The following is a 20,150-nucleotide window of genomic DNA, read 5'->3' on the forward strand; positions in this document are numbered from 1 at the left end:
ATAATAAAGATCCCTCTTGGTCAAGGGAGAAATAAATTTTTAATTTCAGAATACCTAGAAAAAAAGTAAGAAGAACATTAAGATACTAACACTTCTGGAAGTTCACCAAATTAAATTTAAAAGCAAACTCATTGCCTTAAGTTGTATTATTATTGAATATAACTAAAAAGTAACTGAAATAAATAAGCTGCATAACTTAGAAAGTTTTATCCCTTCTTAAGGAAAGAGAAATAATAAGCTAATGTAGTAAAAATAAATGTATTAAAGCAGAAAAATAAAATTATAAAATATATTAAGTGATAAATACATAAAATATACTAAAATTTTGAAAATTTCAATGAAATAATTTTATAGAAAAAAAGATAGCAAATTTCCAAAATTCAGTAAAGAAAGAAACATCTCCTTTTCCAAAGATTTCCATCTATGGAAACAATTCAAAAGGGGGTCAAAGACTTACTCTCAGAGAAGCATCATGCTAGATGGTTTTACGGACAAGATATTTTAAATTCTTGACAAGGAGGTAATTCCTAGACTACAGAAATTGTTGCAAAGCACAGAAACATATAAAAAGCCACTCAATTTTTTTTTTTACAAATATACAATTTTTTTACAAATATACAATTTTTTTTTTACAAATATACAAAGGTTACAATATAACCTTTCTATGTAAAACGGCTAAATTTAGGGGAAAATAAAACAACAAAAAGCTAAGATACTAATTTCACTTACAAATATAGATATAAAATCATAAATAAGATGCTAGCAATTCATGCTCTACCCTAAAAGAATAAAATAGCATATGAATGTAGATTTATTTTTTCAGAACTCCAAGGACTATTCAATATTAGAAGCAAGGGCTAGTCAACATTAGAAACCCTATTAATATTAATCATCACATTACTGGAAAAAGAAGAAAAATCATATGATCATCTTGGTTAGATGTTTAAATGCCATTTGAAGAAAACTAATAAAAGTCTCTGATTTGTTTACATAAAAGGAAAAGCCTTTTTTCTCTCTGAAGTAGCATTAAGTTAAAAGACTAAGATAAAGTTGGAAAAAATTCTGAATGATGTTTGATAGTAGGGGCTTAATATTCCTTCAACATCAAGAACACTGACAACTCAGGAGCAAGAATGGAAAATACTGTAGTAGGAAAAATTAAAAATTCATAGAAAAGAAGAAATTTATATGGACAATAAACACATGAAATACCTGATTTCAGTTGTAATTTAATGAAAACAAAGTGATATTTGCTATCAAATTAGTAAAAAAAATAAGAAAAATGAAAATATTCCATTTTAATAGGGCTGCTATGAAACCTTTATAAAACAGACCATTAATATTCATTGGATATATTAATAAATATGTTGGTAGGAGAATATAAACTTAACAACTTTTCTAGGGGCAAGTTTGGTTATTCGTATTGATTAAATTTTTTCATAGCCTTATATTAAATAATGAATATTTTATATTGATGTATGATAAAGAAATAACATAAGGATACAAAGATTTACTTATAAACCTAATTAGTACATATGTAAGAAATGATAAGGTGATTAATCAGTTATTGAATCTCCTTTCTAGAAAATATTGTGCATTAAACATTAAATTTGTATTTTTGAAGATTACTTAGTGGCATGAGAAATGCTGACAATATAACAGAAAGTGAAAAAGTAGCTTAAGTAACAGCATATCCAGTTGGTTTCCAACGTAACTACTACATATGAGATGTATGTGTGTGTATGTGTGTGCTTATACAAAAGAAAATACTCCAAAACACAGTGTTCATTTATAGTGTGGTCAGATAATAGATGATTTAAATGGCCGTTTTAACACTTTTACCAATTATGTAAATTTCTTTCGAGTGAGCATGTATTACATTTATAAATGATTTTTTTGTTTTGATGTAAAGGGAAAAAAAGTAATTTCAGGAAAACAAAAAAGACTAGAGTATGCTAACTATATCCACCTGATTCGGCTATGTAACTGTAGCATCTTAACATGCCCATTTAAGAGCTATAGAAACTGGGGGGGTGGGGCATAGCTCTATGGTAGAGCGTGTGCTTAGCATGCATGAAGCCCTGGGTTCAATCCTCAGTACCTCTATTAAAAAAATAAAAGAGCTACATAAACCATTGTCTGCTAGATTAAAAGTAAAATATGTGCCAATTGTGTCTATTCCCTTCTTTATCTATATATCATATTGCGATACAGATATAATCAAGAAAAGCAAGCTGTGCCATTCATTATGTTTCAGATAGTACTCAACAGTATTCAGAAAATGTCTTGAGCCACAGGTCTGAAACAAATACCAACCAGATATGGAACTTAAAGCCTAGAATAGAGTTTTTCAACCTTTAAAATCATGACCCCTAGGAAGAAATACAGTTTAGATCATAACCCAGCACATACGTGTATATGTGTACACACTGGCTCTGAAACAAAATTTCCCCCAATACTCATAATTACTACCTGTCATGCCCTCTCATATGTTCTATTCTATTCTATTCAAAATCTTTTAAAATGTCTTATTTTGTGGTTGGTTTTATTCCTTTGATAACTATATAAGTTTAAAAAGCTAAAGCTCTAATCTGTTCTTAGAAACAATGACCAGTACACACATGTAAACTGAAAAAAAGTACAGTATATTGTATGTATGTATTTACATGCAATATAATGTACATGTGTAGTCAAACTGTAATAATTCTAACTAAAAACTGAAAAAGAAAAAAATGAAAAATAAAAATAAAAACACCCTCAACTCAAAGAAAAAAAAATCTTTAAAAATGTCGACTGTGATTGACTAATTGAATTTATGATTATCTAATAAGTTGTGACACACAGTTAGAAAAACTACCCTCTAGGGTAGAGCTCAATCAATAATTGGGACAGACGTGATGCACAAATGGTCAGATCCTCAAAATTAGAGGTTGGGCCCAAAGAAAAGTATCATTGCAAAACCGATGACAAAAGCCACTTTATATTTGCTTAGAAATTATAAAGGACAATTGGAGTAGCTTACTTGGAGGCAAAGTGCCCTAAATGCAGACAAAAGGAAAGGCAGAACACACACTGGGAGGTTTTATGGGATAAAAGTGAATCTGTCTAGTTCATTTTTTGGTTAGTCTCTCTTTTACATATTTTTTTCCTGTACAGTTATTCCTAAACATCTCATTATATTTGAAATCATGTTTTCTGACTGCCTTTCCCACCTGACACAAACTGCTTATTCACTTTAATTCCTCAGAGTCAAGTCAATTTCTGGCACAAAGTTACCACCAAATAAAGGTCTAAGGAATTAATTAATAAATGAATGTATGACTAAACAACCATACACTTTGAAACTTTGTTATCCAATCCTGGAGCCAAAGCGACACAGAATAAGTGACAGTGGGTTTATTCTTTTCCTTAATTGATGAGAGTCACTAACAGGTTTTCTTATTTTGTAGATAAAATCTTCAAGAAAGGAAAGCCTTAAGAGCTTCTAATTGCAAAGGTATTCAAAATTTATGATAAATTTATAAATCAGTTAAGTAGACTATGGAATGCTGGAAACAAAATGTCAGTCCATTCCTATTTGCCTGTCGTTGTTTTAATTCCCTCATCATCACATATTTAAGACTTTTGAAAACCTTACGTATATGCAACAATATGTAGAAAGGAGAAAGTTATCCACTTTCTGAAGTTGGGAAATTTAAAAACAGTTCTAGCACCACAGGTAAACCACAAACTCCTAAATCCCATAGCATGTTTTTTTCAAGCACCAATTTAAGCACTATGCTAAAAGATTTCTTCCTGCCGTCATTCACATTAATTGTGGGACCATGATTTCCTCCTCTGGAATGTGAGTTCCTGATTCCCTTCTAACCACATGCACACAGAGCACGTTGCTGCTGAAGTGCTGCCTGACAATTTAAACCTGGGAAATTACCGTAAAGGGAATTGTACAGAAAACAGGAAACCTGGTCCACACGAAGCAGATGAAGAAAGGAAAAGTAGCTAATCTATATAAATTACAGTTAACATAGGGTTGCTATTCAGAAACGACCTAGGACTCTGATAATTAGTGACGATGGGAAAACTAAACTAAAAAATAGAAGCATCTCCACATGGTTTGGGGGTATCCATTATCACAGAGTGAGCCAGCAGGTTCATTAGGTGAAAAGACATCAGATTATGACAGATGTCTTTCTCATACAACATTTCCTACTGTTTCTTTAAAGGAGAAACTTTAATATCTACACACCAACACACAAACATCAGTAGGTGTTCCTCCTTTCTTGGTAATTGTTGATGGAAGTGCTGGGCTTGATGTACACTTACATATAAATAGGTAAACATCCAGTGAATAAAGAAATCAACAAAGGAATGAATCATTGAGGAAAACCTATTCCTTCATGTGCTGCTTTGGCTTTGCTGTCGAGGGAAGAGACTGAGTGAGAGACGACATGAAATGAGCTAAGTCATCTGAAGAAAGTTTCATGGAGATAAAACCCAAGAACTGCACTGCTTTATAGAAGTCTTATCTTGAAAACAGAAAAGAAACTATTTCTCATTAGTTTATAGTAATAACATTACACTCTTTCTTCTTAGATCATCTGCTTGAACAAATGAGAAGTTTTCCCGTCAGCCCAGCTGAAGTCAGTGGTATCAACTTTTGCACTTTCTCATAAACACTCTGAGAATTAGCACTGTGATTTCAAGGCTCGGAGTGAGACAGGGAAATTAATGAGCGTCACAGGAGGACTGTAAAGTCTCAGACTCTAGTGTGTGTCATTACAATGTGTTCGAAAGCAGCCTTTCTTCTTGTGGAGGATGGGGGTTCCAGGACTGCTGTAGTGATGATTATCATTTTAGGATCTTCTCTGATTCAAGTGTTCTTTCTGTCAACTTCAGAGGAGAGCTTTCTCTGAGTTTTCTTCTTCCCATCATAACACCAGGCTAGTTACTACTTAATAAGAACCAAATGATGTTAAATTTTAGAATCACTCGAGTCAAAAATTTTCTTAAACTGAAAGAACAAGATGGCCATTGGTTAATTACAGTTAGGGGAGTCGAGCAAGAGGCTGTTCTGGGCTCTGAATAAGGCTCGCGTGGAGTTTCAACTGTCATCAGGGTTGAGTGATACGTGTATTATAAACGCCAATTAAGTGAATTTTCATATCTTCTCCTCCAAACAGTTCCATTTAAAAAATTCAGTTCCCGAAGTCTATTTCAGAATTTTTGAGCTCTGCTAAAACAAAACGTATCCAACTGATTCTGAACAGCTTTGAGAACAGTTTAGGAAATCTGGATTTCATAGGAGTTTCTGCTATGGTTTTTCCTATGTTACATAAAATGGTCATTTCTCCCATTGCAGTAGAAGAAAAGAATGTGATTATTGTAGAAGTTGGAATTCTGGGTTTTAACCATGATCCAACACAAACGGCTGTGGTTTGGGGAACTTAACCTATTCTAAACTTGACATCCTGAGCTGGAATTAATTGCTCATTAGAAGCAGAAAGAGTTCTTTTTTCACTCTAATGTAAGTAGAGCATAGGGTTTTTTTTTTTTTTTTGACATATTATGGAAAAATAATGTGGTACTGAACTTTTTTTCCTGCTTTTTGGTATTTAGGTTTGGGTTTGAGCCAGAGATCGGCCAACTTATTTGATTATAGCCTAAAAAGAATGATTTTATTTTGACTTTCACAAAGAAGTAATGAAACAATACCAATATTTGGTTTTGGTTCAATTTCTATTGGGTTAAAAGCAAATTAAGAGTGATAATTAAACAGTAGTTCAGCAGAGATTCTCTTTGTTTCAAACATCTCACTCATGTAGAAAAAGTATCTCAACAGTGGCCACAGCAGGTCCTCCTTCCGATTCCACAGGGAGTGAGCACAGACTGGAATATCATCTTTGCTACTAACTGTGTGACTATGGTGCAAAGTCTTAGAACCTTAGTTTCCTCGTCTGTAAAATAGAATTAAAGACACCTACCATATAGAGGTGTCTAGAATAATTTATATAAAGTATTCACTTATAGAATCAGCACTGGGTAAATGATGTCATTGTTGTGACTGAGTTGGCTATAGTAAAATTTATTAAATAAATCATTTGCGTACTTTCTCTTTGTATTACCTTCTCCCTCCTATTCTAAGTCCTTAACTAGACCCAAGAATTTCTTTGCTTCAGGGTTTTTGCAGAGCTGAAAACAGAACTTTCTTCTGGTCTTTGGTCTTTGATTTTAGCATAAGCTCATTAAAGAGATTAGGTGTGCCCCTGGGGTCAGGGATGAAAGCAGTGCACTTTTGAAGTTTATGTGTGAGAGAGGGAAATAGGTATTGACCTTTTGACCAATGGACTTTGCCCAAAGTGCCTTACAACCAAGCCTGACAGTTACCACCTGAAGGGACTGTGGGCACCTCAGGGGGTAACCAGAGTGAGCACGATCGGAAGGCCTCCCAAATGCTTTCTGTGTGTACAATGTCCCAGGACTCTGGAATAACCAGAGGTTAAGCACCAATAATGATGAAGATAGAACAGCTATCTGGCTAATGGAATATATTATTTCTAAACACCTTCAGTATGTGCAACACTTAAAATCTCCTCACCTTTCTTGAACACCTGACTGCATGCCAGACACCATTCTAAGTGCTTTAAGTGTAATAATCATTTGTCACAACACTTACATGAGGTAGTACTATTATCCCAATTTTAAAGGAGACTGAGAGGTTAAATAAATGGCCCAAATTTGCCCAGTTAGCAATGGGGTAGCCTGGATGTGAACAGAGGCAGTCTAGCATCAGAGTCCATGCTCCAAAATGCTTCCCATACCTGCTATATGGGAATTCAGGATCTAGCTGTGGGTTTAGAAATACTGGATGGGAAAATGACAGTTTAGGGTGGAGCTGTCTTCAGGGTAGATTTTCAGACAGCGCTCACTGAGTCATAGTCAACGTGAGTTGTGGCAACTGGCCACGGGCCACAGAGGGCAGACTTAGAAACAGATGCTTCGTTTGAGGGAAGTGAGGGCCAGTTTGCTGGAGAAATCAGTGCCACTCCTAGAATTGGCTCATCTCCCACAGGAAGCTGGTCAGGCTGGGAGATGTGGGGAAACACATGAAAGAAAGTCCAGGCTGTGGGGAAATGCCCTAATACCTTGGGTCACTATCCCTGTTTTATCAGGGGACAGTTCTCAAGGATAGATTCCACTGACCCCTCTCCTGCTCCCTCCTCCTAGACGTCCCCTATGGCCCCTAATTTTCTACTTAGTTAGGGTTAATCAAATGTCTTCTTTAAAAAGAGAAGTCTCTCAGGGAGTATGAAGAATCTTTATGGGTCAGATTATCTGCACCTCAGAATGTAGCTGAGACAAACTAAGAGAACAGTAACTCTGATGGAGGACGGTGAAGACAGGTAACTCTGGATTCCTGAGTACTTTGGGGGAAAACATGGGCTTAAGTGAGGTGTCATGATAGGGAGGTAGGGGTGATTAAGGGTCAGGAAACCTAGGGAAACACTCTTAAAGACTGATAGTTTGTTTTCTATGTCCATGAATCTATTTCTGGTTTGTAAATAAAATCTGTATCTTAAAAAAAGTCTTTTTAGATTCCACATATGTGACATTGTATGACATTTGTCTTACTCTGTCTGATTTACTTCACTCAATACGATAATCTCTAGGTCCATCCTTATTGCTGCAAATGGCATTATTTAATTCTTTTTTATGGCTGAATAATATTATACACACACACACACACACACACACACACCCATCCACCCACATCTTCTTTATCCAGTCATCTGCTGATGGACACTTAGGATGCTTCCATGTTTTGGTTATTGTAAATAGTGAAAAAGACTCACAGACACAGAAAACAAACTGTGGTTATCAGTGGGAAAAGGAGAGGGAGGGATAGATGAGGAGTTTGGGATTAATAGATACACACTACTATGTATAAAATAGATAAACAACAAAGACCTACTGTATAGCACAGGGAACTATATTCAATTTCTTGTAATGAGCTATGATAGAAAAGAATCTGAAAAAAAATATATGAATATGTATAAATGAATCACTTTGCTGTACACATGAAACTAACATTATAAATCGACTATACTTCAATAAAAATACTAATTAAAAGAATAAGTAAAAGAAACAAGTTGTAAATTTAAAAAGAAAAAAAAAAGACTGACAGGAAGGGGCCAAAGAAAATCTCCAAAGAAAAATGTGTCCAAGAAACAGGGAAAAGGGAATTTCCTACTCCTCCTCCAGCTCAGATGACTCCCTGCTCCTACTTCTGAGCTATTGTTTTATAATTAGCACAAGGTTATTGGATTTTAGTGGGCTTTTTGTAGACTGGTCTGGGATCCTACAACCAACAATTTTTTTCCCTATGGGGAAAACCACTCCCAGGTCCAAACTGCCAATTTCTTAATGGGTTTCTGAAGCATGATTTATTTTTATGTTGAGGATTGTCTATAAACATAGTCGCCTTTCAAAATGATTTATACTATGCTTAAGAGCTAGAGATGCATTCACATGATCTTCCATATGGCTAATACGTCATCATGTTCCTGTGAAAGCCGCATTGCAATATAAAAGGACTAAAACTACCAACAAAAGAAAAAAAAAGCCTTCAATTTATTTTGTCTTCTTCTTTCCTAAAGTTTTCACTACTTCTTGAAATCTAGGTGAAGGAGACTCAACCCTTCAAGTGGCATTTGACGTTTCACCAACATCAAGTTCAATCAAATTTCAGGCCCTTCCAAAATCCACCAAGAATCACAGACCGTCCTCTGCCTTGGTACCTCTTCCACTCCTCAGTTCATCTGTTTCAGGAAATCAGGGGAAACACTCATCTGTTGATGGATGGACACACTGGGAAGGACATGTTTATGGAGCTCAAGAGGGTCTCATCAACTGAGAAGGGACTGGTTACTGCTGGTTGGAGCTGAACTACAACAGTTATGAATACATACTTTTGATGGTTCTAATTATTTACTTCATTCCATCGTTTGAAGCTTTTAAGAATAGCATGTGAGCTTGTCACAAAACAATGATCCACGAGGATACAGACAGAGCAATTCTTACCCAAAGAAAGAGAATTACTTTTTGTCCTTCCAACGAATACCACTGCCTCCCCTTCAGGCAAATTCCTAGGTCTTGGGTGAATCAAAATGTTGCTCGTCTATCTGAACAAATAGCCAGTGGTCTGGTTATTTCTCAAGAATAACTCACTTAAGCCAGCTGAATTCTTGGGATAGCTCAAAGATACTGGACCAGGAGCAAAATGATCCTTTTACCTAGCCAACAATGGCAGCATTAGTTCACGTAGGTCATGGCTGGAACAAAAAGATGGTTGAGTGAATAAATACAAACATTCTGAAAACAGTCAAGTTTAAGAATGATAATAGATTTGTTCTTTCTAATTATGAAAATACATGAAGGGAGAAGTCATTTCTCTCTCTTTGCTTGGACATCTAAGGAGATGAAGGAAGTTTATATCATTAGGAGAACTAGAAGTTACAGTAGACAACGCCTAACTGTGCCAGACATCCATTTTCCCTTCCATTGTTTTGTGAAAACAAAACAATCCATCTCGATTTTCTTTAGGGGACCACCTCTTCCCCTACACTCATTCATGGAATTTATGCAGGTTCTGATTCTACTGTCTGGTTCCAAGGGCAGCCTTGTGATGTAGTTCTGGCCAGTAAGAGCACTGCATCTTTCTGGCCATGGGAGCTTAGGAGTGGACATGTGGCTCCGGTTGAGCCAGTAAGCCATGGAAGATGGCACTGACCATCAATTCTAGGACTTCCTGGATATACTGGGAGGTGAGACAATTTTTCTTTCTGCAGAATTTTTGTGTTGGAGCTGCTGATGGCTGTCTTGCCACCATATGGGGGAGCCCCCTGAGAATGGTGCCTGCAGACAGAATAACAAAGGTGAGAGAGGGAGAAGGACAGACTCCTAATGGCCTGCCTGGAGGAGCAGGACCCAGCTTTGCCCGAGGTCAGATATGCCTATGGACTTTAAAGTCATATAAGCCACAAAATTTCCTTTTTGGCTTAGGCCAGATTGAGTTAGTCTTCTGTTGCAACTTAAGAGCCACTGACTAATCCAGAGTTGTTTTTTAGTGTCCCTAGTTTTTAACAGATGCCTTTAAGGAGCAAGAGAAGGAAGATACAGACAAGTCTCAGTTCTGGGATTGGACCATTGGACGGCAGAAGCTCACCTGTCTTATCCCTCATGTTTAGAAAATAACCATCTGATGGATTTTGTACTTGTGCAGCTATTATACACTCCACCCTAAATCCTTTCTTAGCATGGTGGGCATGATCTCAGCATCCTGATCCTCCTTTCCTCTCACTGCAGAATTCACCAGATGTGTCTTTCATTGTCCAGAGAGCTGCCAAGTATGTTCCCTCGAGTTGGTTCCTAAACCATCTTCATAATAGAATGAATAAATCTTTCAAAATGTTTTTATTTATTCATCCAATCATCTCTTTGTTCCAACCATGATCTACCTGAACCATAGCGCCATAAAGATATAGCGCTATGTCTTTTACAGCAATGGAAACCAGTGTAATTTCTTCCCACCCATGTGTCTACACATCCCTTTTACAGATAACTATCCCTCTAGTTTAGCCAAAGAATTATAAAGAGGAAGGAGGAGGTATAATACATGCCATGCATCTCTTAAAAAATGACAGCAATGAAGGTTCTAATCATTTTAGAAAACCCTAGAGTCGTCCCATTTCCGAAGCTACTTACGGGATATTCATGATATTGTTAAATAAGCAGACGATCTTTATCTGCTAATAATCTAAACAACAACAGCAACAAACCACAGCCTGTTGCCAGAGAACTGTGACAGTCTTAACAAGTTTTCCAGAAAATAAAATACCAGCAGATAACAGGTATTATGCTTTCTTTTGGCAAATGCGGACACTTCACAGCTAGCCTGTCCTGCTTGCTTAATTGGGTCTCTCAAAACTCACCAGGCATCTCACTTGCCGCTGCTGCAATTCCCTCCACTCATTCTTTACAGCTTTCCAAAGCCTAGATGGGAAAACAGCTACAAAGCAGACTTGCTGAAAAGAGTTTTAAGGTCTCATGTCCATATTTACAAACCTTGCAATCTGTGTGTATTCATTTAATTTAACACAAATGAAGTGAATAAATCAGGAGCTCCTTTGGGAAAAAGAAAAACACACCCAATTTGAGAGAAAAAGAACAAATTATGTGGCTGAGGCAACTCCCAAATGTTCTCTATCGCTTCCCAGCACCCCTAATGCACACCCTGCTTCCAGCAGAATTAATTGCTTTCTCGGAGCTCATTTAGAACATAATAGCATTCCTACACTACAGCATTTCGCACATATATTAATGTCCTCTTTTTGTTTGTTTTGTTTTGGCTTAGATATCTGTATCCTTGGCTAGGCCGTGAGATCCTGCAAGGTAGAGAAAATACATTATTGTTACCAGTACCGGGCCTACACTAAGGCTGAGCAAATACTGGTTAAAATTGAATTGGAGAAATAGAAACAGAGAAGGGAAAGAGAAAGGTGAGAGCAAGTGAAAACCCAAGAGAGATGTAAGAGGAGGCTTCACTCCGGGCCACCGGGCAGGTGTAACCCTGGTAGAAAACTACCCACAAGATGGCCTGAGAAGATACAGCAAGTCTGGGGTGGGCCAAAGAAAGAAGGGCAGTCCCACTGACAAAAATACACTAAAAAATTATAAACAGAACCTAATAACCTTTCCAGTGATTGTTTTAATCAGTTTGTCTTTGAAGACTATTGCGAGCCTACTTTCATTCTTTTTTGGCTTATTTTAAAAATAGTTATTAGATAACGGAGTCTCCTAATTTCCTCGTCGATTGATCAGAAGTTCCCCAGCGTCATGGGACTCTGGGGAATATTGGTCAGGCCTCTCAACCTGAGGTACTGGGAGCTTGGGGAATTCTGAGTCCATGGAAGTATTTTTTGATGATGTCATGATTTGTCAGAGAAGGTGAACTACTTTGGTGTTTACCGAAGCAACTGGAATCAATACTCTATCTCTATGTTTAGACTTGGAAGTCAGAAACATGATGACCACCTGGAGAAGCACCTGGAAGCCCTCCCTTGGGCCTCATCCCTCCCCTTCATGGACTGTCTATCAGTTTTTTTTTTTTGTTTTCTGGCTGGTTGTTTTTTATTTGTTTCATTTTTGTTTTATATATTTTATTGGGGGGGGGGTAAAGTTTACTTATTTATTTATTTTAGAGGCGGCCCTGGGGATTGAACCCAGGACCTTGTGCATGTGAAGCATGCACTCTACCATTTGAGCTATACCCTCCCCACATTTATCTGTTTTTAACAGGCACCCTCCGTGATGCTGAAGGCCAGCTGATCTAGGAAGCACAGTCTCATAAAAGCTGCTTTGTTGGGTCTGGCTGACTGGCAGGAATGAATGTTAAGTTTCTAGGTCTCTCCAAAAGTAGCAAGACAATGGTGTAATTTCTCAGGTCTATGCTGGACAAAAGATACTAGTGTTTTTCCTTGGCTTGTGGAGAGGATGGGAAAGGATGCTGAGATTCTAATCCCTGGTTTGGAGTACCACCTCTTTCATGACAGTGCATTTCCCAAGCATCCCTTTGGGAAGGTATAGTCCCCCAGTTGCCCTGGAAGTGTAAAATCAGTCACATTTGGCAAAGCTCAATACACCTGAGCAAGGGAAACACAAATTAACATAGAGATACTCCTTTACTCACCAGATTATTTGTCTGGTTACACATTTGCTTGGCACAAAAACAGAACCATCAAGACAGGGAGGACCTGTGTACTCTACACTGAAATGCTTGATTAAAAGAAAACCTCCACAGCAACCAAAAAAAAAAGAAAGATAGGGAGGACCCAAGTGTGTAGTTATCTGGCTCACATCTGGTGACGGTCAGAGGAAACTTTAAGTCTCATGAATGTTAAGCATGTTCATCCTTTCAGCTTGATGTAAGGAGATCACATAAAATAAGGTCAAACAGCCAGGACGGCTTTATGTAAAATTACGATCTCATTTCGCTCATAGACATTCATACTGGTTTTGGGAAGGAAGACTTTTCAATGCGTTGGGCGTGGTGTTCTGCTTTGGTTATGGTGGAAACAACGTCCACCATAACCAGACTTTCAACAACTTAATTTTATTGTTTGATTGTTGGGGCAGAGCCTTACGTATAGAGTCTTTCATCGAAGTCAGTAAGTTAATCTTGATTAAGCTTGAAATGAAATGAATTGTTATCAAATTGTTATTCTCTGAAAATCTTTCTCTTCTGTCACTGAGAGTCTAAGTAACCAGTTGCCCCATCACTGTAAGTTCCATTCTGCTTAATCCTAACATCTGTAGTAAAACCAATAAAGAGTGCTTTGTTCTGATCTGTAGTCAAAGGATGCTTCTCTCTGGAAGAGGCCGAAGCCATTTGGTTGGAGACCGCTAATTCTTATTGTGCATTTCTGCTTAGTGTTTTTAAACTCCACCACGCAAGGAAGAATCTACTGGGCTACGAAGTTTCAGGTGCTCTGCACAGCAGTGGTGGATGCTGAAACTGGCTTTTGGACCTCAATGTAAAGTGATTTTCATGTTTAAGAAGCCACAGTATCCAAATGAAAACTAGAGGGAATCAGCTCAGTGGCTGGACTCTACTCTCCCTACCCTGACCTCATGAACATAAATATGAGTGTGAAAATCAAGAACGGAAACTTTCCTTTAACAGACCTGTCCTTCAGAAGAGCTGGTGTGGCCACCAACGGTAAGACAGTTCCTTATGTGGTTCTCAAAACAGCACTAAAAACTGTAGGAGAAGGCAGTAACCATCAAGAGGATGAGTGAGCGATGGCTCACAGCAAGGTCATTACCATTACCACGTGCAGCTCTGTGCCAATCACGTCAGTAGCAGGAGCTGACATTTATTAAGCACCAACTCAGTGTCAGGCACTATTCTAAGTATGTGACGTGTACTTTTAATCCAACTCTAAGCACTTTTTGTGAGTGCTTGAGAGTTAAGTGTATTTTGTAGGTACAACCTGACCTTCTTGAAAAAGACAAGAGAATGAATCATGCTATTTTGAAAAAACCCAGAGAATCTCTCTTTGGAGGTCACAGTATTCATTTCTGTTGCTGAATATTGAAGGATTTGGCAAAGAGAATCTCTAATGAAAAAAAAAAAAAAACTGCCCTTATCTCAAAATAAGATGATCTTAATGCACAGGTAAGATCATCAGAATGCAAACTGTTCAGATGCAATATACAAACAATTGATATCTTTGAAGATAACCTTTCTGAAATGTAGTTCTAATAACCATTTTCCAAAGGAGAGACGGCTTATGTTGCATGGTCTGCTAATGCTTGCCCAGATGTCTGAGACCCAAGAGATGGAGGGCAAGGATTAAGGCTCAGGAGATGATGACCAAGATTCCTTTTCTTTTTTAAAATAGCTAACATCTGTTCCATCCCAACAAGTTCGTATTCAAGTCCAACAGGAAGTAAATATGAGAGCAATTAAAGTGAACCATGGTGCACTCGTGTGGTTTGCTTTAGGTAAACAACTTCCATGGGAGAAGATGGCTGTGGATCAGGTAATATTCATAGCTGTAAAACCCAAGTAACCTGTATATACCTCGATATGCACAGAACATTCTGGGCCATGTTCTTCCATGCTAAACTGTCTCAGTAAAGATGAATTCAGTGCTTGGAATCAGGCGTAGACTCACCCAGTGAAGGTCATAATCAGCTCTTGCTCTTCCGTCATCGTCTTCATATAAAGTGAAACCTTCCCTCCGAGCCTGATAGTACTCCTTCCGCAACTTTTGGATGCGGTCAGCGCTTCCGCTCATGGGACGGCCACTGTAGGACATAATCAAACAAACAGTCACTAATGTACATTATCCTGGGAACCCACTTTTTGATTTTTTTTATTAAAGCAGCAGATATCCAAATTTGGAAGATTCAGTAATATCATTCAAATATTCTAGGAAAACTGGAAAAAATGAACAAAAAGCAGTCATTATGTGCATAAGTTTAGCTCCAAAGGTCAAAACATCTAACTTTGGATTAATGAATGCCTTCTGAATGAGAAGGTAAGAAGGTCTAGACCTTTAGGGCAATTAAGAAAGCCATCACCTTTTTCTTATAATCAAATGTACAGAGTTTGGTTAAATTTGAATGCAGTGTCTCATTTTCTCAAATAAGTGTTGCCTATTTGATACCAGTTATTTGACCTGAAGGTTCAGTGTGATGCAGAGTTGACAGGTGCCACTGTTAATTGTAATGACATTTGTGAGTTTCTGGAGTGGGGCTGGGGTACGTGCCAATATACGGGTGTAGGTAGGACATAGGGAGAGAAGAGAAGGTGGAAGAAGGTGGAAGTCATGCCAAGAAGTAAAAAGAAAAGCAAAAGGCTCATCATAGTAGAACATGCTATCTCGGTTACTTGTCCAAGGTTCTCCTCTCTACTAAGCTGCTTGTTCCTCTCAGGAATTACAGCTTCTCCAGAGACTTAGCCATTCAACCCCACACTGGTCAGCCAGTGGCTCCCTTTTAGTTTGAATCTATCACCATCATTTCAACGGAACCAACATCATGTGATACAATCACGGCTAGAAGCAAGCGGAGGATGCTAGGCAAGTCCCCACAGTTGTTCAACTACTTTGGCTCATCTGAGGCATAACTGAATGCCCTATCATGCCAGACCTTACATGAAGACCTGGGGATATAAAAACGAACAGTTCCCAGATCTTGTCTAAAAAGGGCACAGTCTGGGAGGTGGGGGACTCAAAGGGACACAGAAGGCCATAATCCACTGTAGGTGCTAGAGGTCTGCACAGGGTTTGCTGAAACACAGGCTGCCTAAACCTTGACAACGTGAGAGCAGAGCCATGGAAGATCACAGAAGGCTCCCTAGAGGAGGTGACACTTTTGCTGAGTCTTGAAGGATGCATAGGAGCTCAACAGCTGGACAGGTGAGGTGAGAAAATTTCAGGTAGAGGGAAGGACAACACAAAGGACAGAAATGAGGAAGCATCTTGCTTTGGGGAGTGCAAGGAAGTCAGTTTGGGCAGGCAGGGGTCCTCAACGTTTTTTGTCCTGCCTCACACACGTATCAGGTGATATGTGCTCCCTTCCCTCTCTCAGTTAGGAAGCAAATGATAATAAAAGTGAGTGCTGGTACTTACGGGATATTTTGATTATACTCTAATAAATGACAAAATCTATCACTTGCAAATGTTGGTACTTTAACTCAGTTTGTAACAATTAATTATAATGATACTCATGTTTCACGGGTATGTGAGAATCACTGCTCTAGATACAGGGTATATGGGAGAAGCAGGGAGAAGAGACAGGTGGGACTGAGAAAGGCAGGTAGTGGCCCCTCTGTGAAGACCCCTATGTGCCAAAAAGATCCCCAACTATTACAGTTGAGTTTTAAGTTTAAGTGAGATATCTGATAAAATGAGATATCTGAAACCATAGAAAGAGGTCATCTACTATATCATTAAAACATTTAAAAACTATACTTGTAAACTCTCAAAACAAAATGGTGAGTAACCGTCTTTTGGAAGGAAAACACTCTTTCCTGAGCCAGACTGTAAGTCAACTGGAAGCAGGACCACGTGTCTCAGGCCCTCTCCACACAGTCAGCACACAGTTCTCGGTTTCCTACCTGCTCTACGACACTAAATAACCGACACCTTTGATTAAGAAAAGACAGATCCTTGGGGATCGTATACCTTGATTTTCCTCCAACATGTATTTTAAAATTCTCAAAATAGTTCTGCTTCCTACTGTACTTGTAAGTTTTCCTCAAAAATTTGAAAAGAGCATTAAGAAAAAAAGGAAGGTCTGATACGGTTTTCTGAAGAACGGAAGGTGGGAAAGACAGCGCAGCTCAATTTTGAATAAGTTCCCTCTCTCGAGTTCTCTGAGCTGACAACGGTGCCTGAATCCACCATGCAGGCTTCTGCCCGTTACGTGAGTGCAGGAGCCCTGCTCAGACTCACCAGATGAGTTCAATCATCATGGTGCAAACACAGCATACATAATCTATTAGTCTACCCAAAGAAATTGAAGCACTGAATTCAAGCAGGATGAGTCATCAGTAATAAAAGAAAAAAAAAAAAAAAAAAAAAAGAAACTGATAAGGCACTGTTTTAAAAATCCCCACAATTTTCCTACATTTGTGGGAAAAAATAATCAGACTCAGACGGTAAGCCATTCTTCCATATGCCTATAAATAAATAAATTTTAATATATGGGCTTGATAAGATTTCAGTTCTCAAATAGAAGGAATGGGGCAGGAATACAAAATCAGCTGTTTAGGATTCAGAAAATCCCCTATGGTTGACAGGAACATGACTATTTACCCAGGAAAGAAATCTGGCCTCAGAGAAAAACAGGAAAAAAGTCTAGAAATTCATAGACCATCTAAGTGCAAAACATGCTGCATCTTCTCCCTTGTGTGAATATTTTAAAGAACTTATGGGACACTGTACAAACTTTTCATGATAATCCAGGACTACATCTCAACATTATCTCTTCTTTTTTTTCCTCTTTCCAACCCTCACTCTACTTTCAGTAACTGTATCAGATTTTTCCCCAAGTAGTTGTTTTACATAATAAAATTAGGAATAGCAAATTCTGATTTCATTTCTCAGCTCTTCTTGGCACAAAACACACATGCATTTACCATCAAATCGATAAAAATGATATACACAGCTATTGTAACTGAGGCAGTTAACATTCCATTTTGTATTGAAGATGTAGGAATTTGAAGAGGAATGTAAAAATGCCTTTGTCATAGGCAGCAATAACTAAATAGTTACAATTTGTGGAATATTTTATATACCAAATACATCAATACAAACTTTAATTTGCTCCACTTTCTGCCCAGAGCAGACATCACTAATCAATTACAGCCTTCCTTCTCCATGATCCTAGAGGTGGGCTTAGAATCCTTCTTAACCCAGACCTTCAAGAAGTCACTACCAAGTCCCAGGACCTGGTACTTGAGTTTACTCATAATTCCTATATGACAGGTATCGTTAATACTGCAAAGTCACACAAGAATATTTAAATATAGCTTTCATGGTTTTGCTCCATAGATGTGAGGCATCTGAGGCTTGTGGCTAATAGATGTACAAGGTCTGACTTCAAAGAAGGCTCTTTCCACCACTGCTTACTACCCTCCAGCCTGCGTCTCCTCCTTCATCTCATTTATATCTTAAAGAATGGGTCCTCGAACAACATATTGAACCAGAATGAAAGTGAAGGCTAGCCTTGAGGACTAATTTTCTGAAGACTCTTGTTTTCCTTCCTCTACTTACATGCTAACTGTTCTATTTTCCTAACTTGATGGAACTTAGCAGTAGAGATGCTAAGAATTTTGCCTGATAGCCTCAGAAGTGACATCAGCTTATGATGTAACTCAAATACTCTTGCAACCATATAAAATCTGGCAAAGTGTCAATAATCACATCTTCAAGTTGCTGGTTAGAAAATTAGACTCTGCATTTTTTGTTCATTGGATAAAGTACAGGTTAGCCATCCTTACAAAAAAAGTGCCTGTCAAAGCTGTATCCCTATGTAGGCGATCAATGCCTCTCCTGCACTTCAATGTGCTGAAACTTCACTTTAAATAAATTCAAGCCGTATAACAAAACAGATTTATATTGTAGTGATTTCTTGTAAATTTTTACCGCCTATGCTCTTAAAGGCAGACGTACAGTCAAACAGGCTTTTCTTATAACAGCTTAAAGCTGGACAGAGTTTCAAGTTGTAATGGAACTCAGGAACCATGTCATTTTCTTCATTATCACCTATAGGAATGTATTCCCAAATGCAATACACATCACAGTAAGGCATTAGCTGCTCCTTTGGAACCTAACTCTATTCTTCCAAGTTCATAATTACCTCCATTGAAGTACATTTTAAAATGAATGTTCATTTGTGCATGTCATGGTCTCCTTCCATTACTGCTCCACACTGAAGAAAAGAAACTAGTATTTACTAAGCCCCTCTGATGCCCTGAGTATAATATTTATGCTTTATGTACTTCATCTTATTTAATTCCCAGTCGAACCTGTGAGGATGACATCGTTATTGACATTTCACAGATGAGTACGCTGAGGCTCAGATACGTTAGGTAGCTCAAGTGTTGACTGGTGGACCAGGAGATGCGTGACTCCAAAGCCAGTGCTATTTCAACTATATCATGTTGCCTCGCGAGAAAGGCATTAAAATGCAGCAGGCACTCTGCAGCAGGAGTTCACAGGCATTTCAAGGCAGAGGGAGTTTAGCATAGCACATTTATAGCCATACCTTTTGATATTCTTTTATTTGCACAGATCTTTGTAATAAAAATAGAAATCGAAGCAGCTAAAGTAACAGAAATACATGCAATGAAGTCTGTACTCATTAAGGAATGATGCCGGAGCAACTGAAGACTGAGATTTCTGGGTAATTATTATTACATCTCTAACCGGCTCACGTGGGAAACTGGTATAAAACTGAATGGGGTGCAAAAGAGACTCAACATATGACAACCATCCCACATGAAAAAAGAAACTCTGGATCAGGACCAGGACTGACAGACAGCCAGGGCTGCTCCTGGTAACGTTCACCAAGGACTGAATGAGAGGGAGCCGGTCACTGGCAGAGAACCATTGATTCGACTTGTGAATTCATCTGCAATGACTTTGCGTGTGTGCCTTGTGGGCATGTGTGTAAATACGTGTACCCTGACTATGACTGAATTGCATACAGTTAATTCCAAAGAGCTGTGTCACTTCCAGATACCTTCAAGACACGTAGCTCTTCATTCCGAAGGAGGGGTGTTTCCTTCTGATGAGTGAGTACGAGCCTGGGGTTCAGATTTGGTGATGCAGTTAAAAAGACAGTCGTCATAGAACGAAACTTTAACAGGAATACTCCTGCCTGGGTGTGATAATCCTTACAAACTCACTGAATAAAACTATTTAAATTAGACGTGTGCATGTCAACAATAATCAGGAGAATAGGGACTGTTTTCCAGTTTGGGGTTTGATAGATTATTTAATTTTTTATAACATTACCGTAAAAATGTTACTGTGATGCTCACCATGGGATGTTTTAATTATATGAATATGGTGTTC

The 20,150-nt window shown here is 38.1% G+C and overlaps 1 protein-coding gene across 3 annotated transcripts in view; it reads right to left on the reverse strand.

Moving 5' to 3' along the window:
- Window positions 1–20,150, reverse strand: part of PARD3B (par-3 family cell polarity regulator beta) — a 924,313-nt gene that overhangs the window by 91,552 nt on the left and 812,611 nt on the right. For all 3 annotated transcript variants that reach the window (XR_010380651.1, XM_031451950.2, XM_064485062.1), the window contains exon 21: window positions 14,736–14,868. Coding sequence is in view for 2 of the 3 variants with exons in the window: in XM_031451950.2 (XP_031307810.1) it covers window positions 14,736–14,868 (133 nt within the window). In the remaining variant the exon portion in view is untranslated. The remainder of the gene's footprint in view (window positions 1–14,735; window positions 14,869–20,150) is intronic.

Source organism: Camelus dromedarius, chromosome 4 (genome assembly GCF_036321535.1).
Source record: "Camelus dromedarius isolate mCamDro1 chromosome 4, mCamDro1.pat, whole genome shotgun sequence".
Lineage (NCBI taxonomy): Eukaryota > Metazoa > Chordata > Mammalia > Artiodactyla > Camelidae > Camelus > Camelus dromedarius.